This window comes from Sinohyriopsis cumingii, chromosome 18 (genome assembly GCF_028554795.1).
Source record: "Sinohyriopsis cumingii isolate HCF-2022 chromosome 18, ASM2855479v2, whole genome shotgun sequence".
Lineage (NCBI taxonomy): Eukaryota > Metazoa > Mollusca > Bivalvia > Unionida > Unionidae > Sinohyriopsis > Sinohyriopsis cumingii.
Genome location: NC_142978.1, coordinates 28,621,321 through 28,633,456, shown reverse-complemented (window position 1 = coordinate 28,633,456; position 12,136 = coordinate 28,621,321). Strand labels below are relative to the sequence as shown.

The following is a 12,136-nucleotide window of genomic DNA, read 5'->3' as shown; positions in this document are numbered from 1 at the left end:
TTCTGGCACCTACTGTATAACTAGCCTAAATCCGAAACATTGTATCAAAAAAGTTAACATGGAATGTGCCAAATCAGCTGGTATGTGGCAGTCCATAAAACATATGCTTCCCTTCATTCAGAAACAAATTTAATCAACCAAAATATAAAGTGCCTACTACGCAAGTGTACATGACTTGTTTACAAATCAAAAGTTGCATCTCTGCATCCCATGTTTGTTTACAGTAGAAAGTAGTTCCTTAATGAGTGCAATATGAAGTTGCATGCGAGTTCAGTATTGTAAAATATTGAGTGATTCTGACAATGCAAAGTTAACAGCGAGAAAGATGAGCATCTAATAATTACCTGTTTCAAAACATGATGTAAATAAAATATTTTTAAAAAATGGTTGAAGAAACTGCGAAACAAAAAAACAAAACAATGCAATGTTTAGTGTGCGGTTGCTCTTGCTACTAGTATTGTTCATATCTGTGTGATGAGTACCAACAATATAGTTTTGTACAGTGCTCATGTTACCACTTTTAGCAGATGCTATTTCACACAGATTGCATTGAGCCCTATTTTCATCCAGGCACTTAGCATATGTGCACACTTTCAATGTTTTACCCATTTTCAATTTTAAAAAGTAATTAATTTAAATTAATGCACCATCTTCTCCTGCCCTACAAATCAGACTGAGCAATAACTTCTTGGCAGGTCAGTGTTGTGTCACGTGCACATGTGCAGTAACCAGTTAGCCACATAACAAGACTCTCAAACTGTACACGTTATTCTGTGTCTTGCTTGCTTATGATGTCATCAGATATAATATTCTGTCTGAACATGGAAACATTTTTTTTATATGAAGTATAATCATTTGTTTTATATGAGGTATAAACATTTGTTTTACATGAAGTACGGTAAATTGGTACCGATGGCTCATCTTGTTACCTCGATTATTATCAACAGGCGAGTACACTGGGTGGCAGTTATAGCACTCAGTATTGATGGCCTTTTCTATTACAGGGTTAAGCAGAGAGGGTTGGTCAATCACAAAGAATTTAGGGACAGAACTTCTAATAATCATTTTTGGATTCTTCACATTTGTTCCTGAAATCCAGGTAAATCATTCATTCTCTTTTTTAACATCCCTTTTTTCTGTATCTTTTACTTTCTCTCTGCAGCTCAGGACATGATGAATTGATTCTTCTCTTGCATCGTTTGTGTTTTAAATATAGAGCCTAAGTTTCAAATGCGACACACAAACGCAACGTTATGTAATCGTACATGAATGATACTTGCAATGATGTAATTGAAGGTAAATATTAAGTAAAGTTGCAGTGACAGTGTGTTGTAATTATTATATAGATTTGTGGAAAAGTAATTTGTTTTTTAGTAAGATTTTCTACAGGATTTGATTGTTGGATATAAAACACTAAATGAAATTTTCAGTTTTATTTTACTCATTATTTCATATATCAGAGTCATAGTATTTATACCCTGATCAAGGTACATTTTTATTACATATATGTGTTATAAAAAAGTGACATCATTGTGAAAAAACATTCAGAAAAAAACCTAGGCAAAGATGGTGTATGTAGGATTCATGAAAATTATTATGTTGTACCTTCTACCTCATCATTTTACAATAACCACATATTAGATGTACCCTTTTAATGCATTATTTTTGTCATCTTTTTCTCTCAACAGGAGTTTGCCCTCTTTGCTCTTGTTGGTCTGCTTTCTGACTTCTTCCTGCAGATGGTTTTCTTTGTGACAGTCCTGTCTGTGGATATCAGAAGAATGGAGGTAGGGACGCTTTAAAATAAATATTTCATACTTACAGAATTTTCTGCCATTTTTGCCAAGACTGTCACAAATGAATGGATAAGTAATTTCAGTGTTTATCACTTGATATGAACAATAACTGCAATTTCTCTCAAGGAACATCCTTTTAAAAAATCTAAATACTGAACAAGATAAATATATAGTCTTTTTTTTATGACATTCAGTTAAACTTGCAATACAGTGGTAACCCTCATGAATAGCCCCCCTAACCGGTCGCCACAAACTTTTTACGGCCAGCATCCCTTAGCACCAACGAGTTTGCATTTAAAAGTGCTCCTCAAGAAAGGCCACCCCTCTAATGTGACCAGCAGAGAGTATATTAGTACAAGAATGTAAAATTTACCCCTCACAAGTGGTCACATTTTATTATTAATGTGTCCAGAACCAATATTTGATTCATACGTTAAGGTAAGTAATCCGATTATCTATCCCAATGTCTGTTTCCAGATCTCAGGTTTTCATTACTCAAAGAAGTGCTGTCTAAAGTACATGTACCACTAAGGTTTTTAATGCTGCAGTTTAGAGGAAATGGGGTCAGCAATGTTTTGGGCTTCACACATGGTTTTTTTTTCTTTTCTTTCCATCTTGTATGATTACAACTGGATATAATTGTCAAGATCATAAAATGGGCAGCTTAGACTAAATGTAGATTTTGTATTAATAAACACACACACACAGACAGAGAAATTAACCTTGAACAAAACAGAGTGCCAGACAAAGACCTAAAATCACATGACAGTACATGTATCACGTCCTTTATAAACATGGAATTTTATTTACTCTTCAAAAGTTTCGTCTGCATGATTAAATTGCAATACTCGACAGTTAGCCCCATACTAATAAATTGTTGCAAAACTTTAACATGTCTCCACCTAAACAGAGAAATAATAGTCCAGAAGGAAAAGTAAAAGTTATTAAACTTGACAATGGTGACAGTTCACTTGACGATACATTTTTATGTTGGGAACACTCAAATAAACAGCATTATAACAAGTAAAGAGAATGTTCTCTAGCGGTGGGAAAATGGAGTAAATGGAAAGAGAATTATTTTAAATACAAAACATTGTATGTACCAAGATTTAAATAATGGTTTTGAATGGTTTTGCAAGGTGCATGCAAACAATACTCAACTTACATTTCACACCTAAGAATAAGAACTATTAATTTATGTTACATTGAAATAAGTCTGTTTATAAGACGAGAAGAACATTTGAATAATTTATGTTAATTTTAAATAAAGATATTAACTGCTATATGTTATATATACTTTTCTTACTATATACACACACATATACATAAACATCTCATAATTATAGTCTGGAAATGCCTCCGATCTTATGTGGCCACTTTTCCAGTGCAGAAGGGGTGACCGTATCTGAGGGGGACCACTTTATTGACTGCCTGAATGTAAGGACCACCTATGCATCAAGACCATGTAACATTTGTCCTTTTAACAGGGAGCTTTAGGAAGCAAAGTGGTCTGAGGCACTAGTCTTCACAGATCACTGGCATCTCACCTCAGCCCATGTAGGTCAGTGGGTATGTGAGAAAGCTTGCAGTAACTTCTCGTGGCTCGATGGTTCTTCCCAGGGCTATCCTGGACTTTTCCTAAATAGACTAGTTGCCCTATATAGCCTATCATGTACTGAAAAATGGCGTTAAACTCACAGAACCGATCCTGATCCTATTGATAGATAACTCAACACATATATATTTGTAAAGACCACATGCGGCTCAAGACCATTTTTGAATGCTGACCAAAGTGACTGTTAAACACATGGTTGGTTAAATATTGATCTATTACAGATGTTAAATTGGACAGTGAAATATAACATTATGTGGCCTGGCTGTTAAATAACATGTCTGACATGATACGACCATCATCGGTTGAATATTGATTTATTACAGAGGTCAAATTTGACAGTGAAATATAACATTATATGACCTGGCTGCTAGACAAAAGGTTGGCTGAATATTGATTTATTACAGATGTTAAGTTTGACAGTGAAATATATAATATTATATGATCTGGCTGCTAGACAAAGGTTTGGTTGAATATTGATTTCTTACAATGTTAAATTTGACATGATATGACCTTCGTCAGTCAATTAATGATCAGATGAAACCACAGGAAAATCCGGTCCATATTATTTGCAACAATAGTACCACAGTGTAATTTTGAAATACAGATACTGCATTTATTTCATAATTTTTTTAAGTAATTAGAAATAAATTATTTTGATATAAATACTCAGACTACAGATTATTTTTGCTATAATTAATATGTTAAAATTTGACTCCATTTTTTTCTTTTTTTAAACTATGCTGCATTAGTATTATAGATGATGGCATTTACAGAAGAATTTCAATCATAATTCAAACAGGATTTATATATTTAATATATTCTCATGATCTTTAGAAAAATATCGTGATGTTTTATGTTAAAGGTTCCAATTTGTTTAAGAAAATATTTTAAAATAAATGAATTGTTTGTATTTTTAAAAATTAAAGATTTTTTTATCTTGTACTGATTAATATTGTCATATGATTTTTGTGATGTTCTCACAGATTCATATATTCATTTTCAAATACTGTTTCATTAATGAATAATATAAACTATTTAAGTAGAAATACCTTTTACACAAATCTGTTTTGTTATTCAAACAATTCAGTGGCCTTATCTTCTAGTATTTTTTCAAAAATTCTTATTGGCTTGTTTGTTTGTTTATTTATTATTATTATTATTATTATTATTAGCATTATGGTTAAATAATAGTTCTGAAAACACAGTTTCTTTATATTTTGGCTTAAAACTGGAAACATTGATTGGAAAACACTTTTATATTAACTTGGAATAGCACAAATATCAAAGTTACTTAAGAAATGATTTTTAAACATTTTGATGTCTGTAAACCTCTACCCCACCCCATAATACAGTGTGATCCCACTAGAGCATATTCCATTATAACACAAATTAGGATATAACACTACTATGGTGTGGCTCCTAAAATTTCATATACATGTACTTCTCTTACACACGAAATATGGCAAGTAATGTGTGAAAAGATTATTATTATTTTTGAGGAAGAGATCATGTATAAATTTTAATATAAGACGATCATGCAATTTCATATAGACATATTTTTTGTACTCGAAAAAAGTGTTTTTTCATCTTATAAGTACAAAAATTAATGCATTAAAGGTTTATTCAGGGATCACTCTGGGCTTTGCCAGCATCGCAAATTGTGATTTATATTCCTTTCTGGTGACAAAATATACCATCTGGTGATTTTTTCTCCCAACATTATTTACTGTTTAAACATGTATAGACAACCTTGGGTCTGGAGTGAAGAAATTCAGAGGCATTATAAAAGGAAGCCTCAAACTTGATATAAAATGGATGGAATCTATCAATTGGTAGATAAACAAATTCTTTAATCATATTGACAAATGATCATAACAGTGCATTGATGTATCATAATCTGCTTATCCTGACATCAGGCCTGAGTACTGTATACTGTGAGATCTCTGCATTTTATTTTTTTTAAAAACATTTCTGGTAGTGGAGATCAACCAGACAAGGCATTATCTCATAATAGATTTTTCGGGCGAAATAGTGTCAGCTTATCAGCAGCTCGCTAGCAATTAATGTATTTATTTTGACTGACCTCTGTATGTGGATGGTAAGTAATATTCCTATTCTTTTCACTCGTAAAATTAAATCCTTCAGAACACTAATATTTTCCATAGTAATCCCTGTCAGAAAAGTACAGAACACCTGTGTATGCAACGTCTGTTGGTCTTTTTTTATTGAAAATCTGATGCATGCATGGAAGGCAGCATCACTCCGCCACCAGAGATGTCACCCCAACCCCTCAAAACCAAAATGAAAACAGATCTACTTGTTGGTTTACTTATGCTACCAGGACTATTGACCAACTGTAAAGGCAGGAAAAGTAACTACTACAATCAACCAAACAATGGCTGGTTCCTTTTGTTCTTAAAATGTACCCAGAAAAAAATAGTTTTGCTGAAACTTCAAAGAAAACTAATCACATTTTAAGCACCGATTGTTCTGTATAAATACTAAACATATGAGAAAAAAAATCGGTCTCAATCAATGTTCTACAGTTATTTGATGTTGTTGCTACAGTAAGAAACAAGCATATATTTGGTCCTCCAAAGCTGTTCCTTTAGCGGTAACTTCAATAACACATACACCCTTCATCAAAGAAAGCCAACATTAATCTTCAATAAAAACAAATAACCTTTCATCAAATGAAGTAAGCACCAAATGTTAATAAAAGCAGTGGAATCTGATAGATTGTTGCCTTTTCCAATGTGACTGGAACACATTTGTTGTGCCATGAAAGTTTCATTTTTGCAGGAAAATAATTATGCTTATGGTCACACCAGTGGCTGGACAAATGCAAATTAAATTTCCAATCTTTTGAAACCATAGATATATGACCATTAGGTTAAATTAAAGATGGGGTTTCTTGCAAAGATGTCTGTTGAAATTTTTAATTGTTCAGATTTAAATTTCCCTATCAGTAGTCTTATCCCCTGGTAGCCCTGGTCAGCAAGATGATACTGTATCCAGCTGACCAAATTCTAGACCAGTTTAATGTAGCATGTAAATAGCTATAGCCAGGTGATGCTTGCAACAATTGTAGTGAATTATCAAGTGATGATTGGGATATAGATCAAATGAGGTCTACCATATTTTTTGTAAATATGCGTTATTTGCTTCTTAACAGGATGTGAGTGATACACGAAGTTTATAACATGTGATCTGTACTCGAATTCATGGGTTTATTACATACAAGTACAGTACTTAACTGATTATGGATTGTACTACACAAATATAAGTTTTCAATTTACAAGTGGTTTTCAGACTAGTTTGTCTTCATTTAATCAAAAGCACTTATTTTTGCACTACGTTTATTACCCCCCACCATATTTAAGGTAAATGCATCATTTTCTTCAGCTAACTGACTTGGTTGGTTATAACATGGTTCAGTCTATAATATGGCCAGGTTCCATGGACCCCAACTACTGAGTTATAACAAGGTCACACTATATCTTGACCATCTATCATTTTATTTACATAACTCATGAAATTTGATTAAGTGTTTCATAATTTAGTATTCAGTTTAATAACATTTAGCATTATCAATTAATGATAACAAAAACCATTCATATTTTCATTATCGTCATTGTCATCATCAATGTCTCATGTAAAATGATGATGATTATGATGGAGATGATGTGATTGAATTCATGGATTTAAATATTCCAATTATTAATCTGAAAATGAATATTAAATATTTGATATAAATATTAGATTTATTAGAAATAAAATATAAAATTTTTAAAGGTTCCTTCTTACCAAGGAGTGACACAAATTAAGAAAAAAATATGATCAACCCATTGTTTATTTAGTTAGACTTACACATTGATTCATAATGGAAAACTTTGTCTGAATTTGTCACTTAAATTTATAGAAACATATTTTATCCTTAGAAGACGTTATTGTGGTAAAAGAATTAATATATATATATATATTTGAAACAAAGTCGTTGATATCAATATATATGGCAAGATATTTGTTCGGCTAGGTTTTCTTTTGACAGTACATGTAGGATTCACGAGGAAGTAACTGACAGATTAAATGATTAATTGTAGTTTTATGGCACATCAGCACTATAAGGCTATAGACTGACTTAGATCAGGAGAATGTTATAATAAGTAATGTATTAATCTGTGCGTAATTCAACTCAGGTTGTTAGACTTGGATGATCCAAACGTCTGTGAGATTTTTCTTTACACTGTGAGATCAAAGGCATGTACACATTTGCAAAAGAGTTTCTGTCATAAACTTCCATTTATGATTGATTGGACCATATCAATAAAAACAAAACAATGTTTAAGTACATGTAAAAAAAAGTGACAGCACTAAAATACAAGGTTAGATAAACTCAGAACTTTTCACCTTATTAATTATTCCAGGATTGTATATTTTAGTAAAATCTTCAGTTATTAAATTTAAGATTTTTTTGCACTTTTCCTTGTATTTATATGAGTGTTTTGATTATATGAGCTTTTTGATCAGAGTTGTATTTGAACACAAAAACGGTTATTTCTGTATTTGTTTTGTTGTTTCCATTTACACCATTGAAACATATTTGTCATATGTTCATAACTAATTAAATAATAATAATAATAGTAATAATAATAATATTTCTTGACCAAAAATGTTCTACCTTTCATTAAGCAAATATACACTTTTGCTCTAACCATAATCTGATGTGAAAAGTTCTGTCATAACCATGCGACATGCAGGCAAACTTAGACCTATTAGTAGGGGTGAAATGATACACATCTGCCTTGTATATATATCATTCACGATACACAGCCTGGGATATGATATATATCAATACACATATGAACTTGATGGTCTTTTTTTCTTTGGAGGTTAAGTGGAGACTTTTTATGTATGCTGACATTCCTGGTTGTATTTCCTGTGTGCAGATTACAGATAGACATATAGTTTTCATATATTTATATGCTGTTCTCATTGATGACAAGATAACAAAATATACTTTCGAACATTCTACCTGTTGGTTGACAGTGAGTTTTATTACACATTTTAGGCCATCTTCATTCGCTGGTTAAATATATCTGCATGAAAAGAGAAATTCCAAATTTGTTCCCCATGTACAATTCAAGGAAAGATATTGACAGGATTTTATCTTGAGGCAGACCTCTCCCTTTGTCAAAAAAAGTATAGGGGGAGTGGAAGAAAAGGAGGGAGAGGAAGAAACGACCATAGATCAGCATTTACCCAATACTTCAATATCTCTCTTTCTTCCAGCTCCACATTCGTAGAGCTCTACTGAAATCAACATCTTTGAAAGGTGTCATGTATAGTTGTATAAATATTAATATGTTAATTATTTCTGAGGAAATTCTATTCCTTATCTGTGTATGAATATTGTTCTATGCTCCTTCTGAACGGGTAATATACATAGCTAGCGTTGCAGCTTGAATATGTTGGGAAATTGATCTTTATGGTTGTTATGTACAGTTTTTCCACAGCTCACATATATTAAAATTTTTGATACATCTGGTCCAAAATAGGAGTTTTCACTAACGTAAACTTTGTAGACTCGGTGGTTTACTGACTACTGTGCCAGATTTCTTATCTGTTCATAATGATATATTAGAGTTTTTAGTCATTCAAAGCCAAGGTCTTCTTTTAGAGTGTTCAAATAAATATATTTATTGCTTAATTTCATTTTTTACCACTTATTTATTCAGTGTATCTTACCCCTAATATGGATATATGATTTTGTAGCATATGATCAGCTGAGCTAAATTGAATGAAAATAAAGAAGAAAATTGCATTATACTTTTAAATTAACTGTATTATAATTAGGCTCGGTAGTCTGCCCTTTCTACGTTTAATTTTGAAATACCGCCGAAAGGAAAAATGACCGTCATGCCGTCTATTTTTGTCAATTGAACTTGTACATCTGACTCGTATTTAACACCATTTCCAGGCTCAAAATCACTCACTGGTATCTCCATTAACAAATTAAACCCTGGTGACGAGTTTACATGGCAGGAGGTAGTGGCCTACTGCCGAGATTTGTAGCGTCAAGGCCATGTATGATACACTAAAGTGGGTGGTATTATAGAAAGGTAGACAGATGTAGCTCTACAGTGATACCAAATAATCTGGAAGTTCTGATTGCACTACAAAATACAGAGGGAAAAACCTCATTTTTTGGACCTGATTTTTTTTCCACGCAAAATTCGCCCGTGGTCAGAATTCGATTTTGTGTCCGGATTTTAGACTTTTTGGTCTAGATCTAAGGCAGACCGGTATAAATGGCAAACAGACAGATGAACCTTTGCAAAAAGTAGGATAAGATGGGCATTTGGAATAAAGAGTGGTTTAAAAAAGAAAAGAACTCCAGCTTTTACCCTTCTGCTCATGCGCGAGCCAGATAGCCAATGAAAAACGATGTTTCTAACACAACTAGGCATTAAGTATTTGGAAAATCACCTGGAAGTTAAGGTAAACGACAAAAACCTCCAGGAGTTAATGTGTTAACAATTTCCCAGCCCCAGTAATCTGACATACTTAATAACTTTAAAAAAATATTGTCATCATCGCTGGCATCAGCCAGTGTTTACCGAACAAAATAGTAATGAACCACACCAGGAATCAGACATTTTGGGTTTTCCGGGTAGCCCGTATTTTAAACACTCATTTGTTAAACTGCCTTCATGGAAAGTTCAAACTACGCCATAATAATGGTTATTCCTGGGCACCATATGTTGATAAAATTAAGTTTAACAACCATTCGTGACTTGTTTGAAGAATCCAGATGTGGAAAGTTGCCTACCCTAAAAACTCATGTCGCGACAAGAACGGTTAAATAAAATTTGTATACTTCGCCGAGCACATATTCATATGCATGGCTTTCAACACATTTTCGGGATTTCTCGTGCATCACTGTTCTCCATGTATGCGAATTCGTACAAATTTTGCACAATTCATGTAATCGCACACCCTGACATAGTCCGAGTTTCCTCTGACCCATGCCACCCCATTTTTGATATTTGGACATTTATGTTGGGGTGTAGGGTCAGAGCGCATTCCCTATCGAAAGGTTGGAATTCTCCGACATCATTTGGTGTCGGCATGGGGTAGCCGCTTTCTAGCCGACCCAGCACACTTGAACGACTTTTCATCGAGATACACCTGCATGAAATCAATAGGAATATGATTTATTTTCTCAAAAATCATGAGCATAGCATTCGTCATGTCTTTAATCCACTGACAAACGAGACGAAAGTTCGTCGTTGCAGAAATTTGACCTGGATCTCGTCATTTGCATTCCGAGTCACATGACTATACAAATCTCGGAACCTACATCTCAGTGACATCAGAGGTCATCTAGTCACGTGATATTGACAATAAATTTCAAAAGTTGTTGTACGTAGAATTTGGACATATTATATAGAAGTCACTTAATGTTTGTCAATAAATATAATGCACACTTAATTCTCAAATCACTAAATGTTTGTCAATAAATATAATGCACACTTAATTCTCAACATATTTATTCTGAGAACAACGAACAGAAACCTGTCGGTATCGCAGCAGGGTGGAGAAAACCATTTTCAAGAAGTACCGAACACGTGTCAGCGATGCTTTTTTTGTTGGTGTCACGTGACTACCACATTGACACGTGCTCTTCGTAGTGAATCTGGTTTTCTTCACATTTCTGCAACATTTACAGATTTCCGTCGCTGTTTTCACAATAAATATTTTGAGAAGTTTATGTTTTTTCATTTTTCTATAAAAATTACATGACTTTTATTTATATGTTCGATTTGTTTTCCTACAACAATACTAGAAATGGTAAGTTGTTGATATCACGTGACTGAATGACCTCTAATATCATTCAGATGTAGGCTGCGAGAGTTGTGTAGTCACGTGACTAGGAATACAAATGGCCAGATCCAGGTAAAATGTTAGCAACGATGTACTTTTATCTCGTGTATCAGCGGATTAAAGACATGACCAGTGCTATGATCGCAATTTCTGAGAAAATAAATCATATTCCTAACGATTTCATGCAGGTATATCTCGATGAAAGGTCGTTCAAGTTTGCTGGGCCGGCTAGAAAGCGGCTACCCCATGCCGACACCAAATGATGTGGGAGAATTCCAACTTTTCGATAGGGAATGCGCTCTGACCCTACACCCAACATAAATGTCCAAATATCAAAAAAATGGGGTGGCAAGGGTCAGAGGAAACTCGGACTAACCCTGACAGTATCTCTGTTTAACTACTTTGCATATCAATTAACAACTTTGGTGCGAAGTTTATTTATGGCTTTGCCATTACTTCCTGTTTGTTGCGCGGGAAATAAGCTACATTAAGTTCTGATTTATTTTTATTGTTTAACCAGGACCGGATTAAGTAATAACCAATGAAAATTAAATGTAACATTTGACAGTGCAACACACCGGTAGTGTAACTTTCAAATCGAGCAAAGTAGATCAACATAGTGAATTTGCGTAATAGTGGTTATAAAATCATGAGTTAAGTACTTTATTATACACGTGGAATACGTTTGGAATTATAGTATATGATGAACATCCTGCTGGATTAAGATGCTTAGCATAGAATGCAAATTACGAAGTTACCATGTCACTTTGTGCTAATTTTTAGACGGAGAGCGAGTATTCTCAACAGTCTTTATCGTTTTTACTAATAAAAACGAGTG

General features: G+C 33.4%; 1 protein-coding gene across 1 annotated transcript in view; it reads left to right on the top strand.

The window, feature by feature from the left end:
• The window catches only part of LOC149776292 (sterol regulatory element-binding protein cleavage-activating protein-like), a 185,572-nt gene that overhangs the window by 68,624 nt on the left and 104,812 nt on the right, over positions 1-12,136 (top strand). The window contains exons 11-12 of the mRNA XM_089942747.1: positions 1,005-1,099; positions 1,689-1,787. Coding sequence (XP_089798873.1) covers positions 1,005-1,099; positions 1,689-1,787 — 194 coding nt within the window. The remainder of the gene's footprint in view (positions 1-1,004; positions 1,100-1,688; positions 1,788-12,136) is intronic.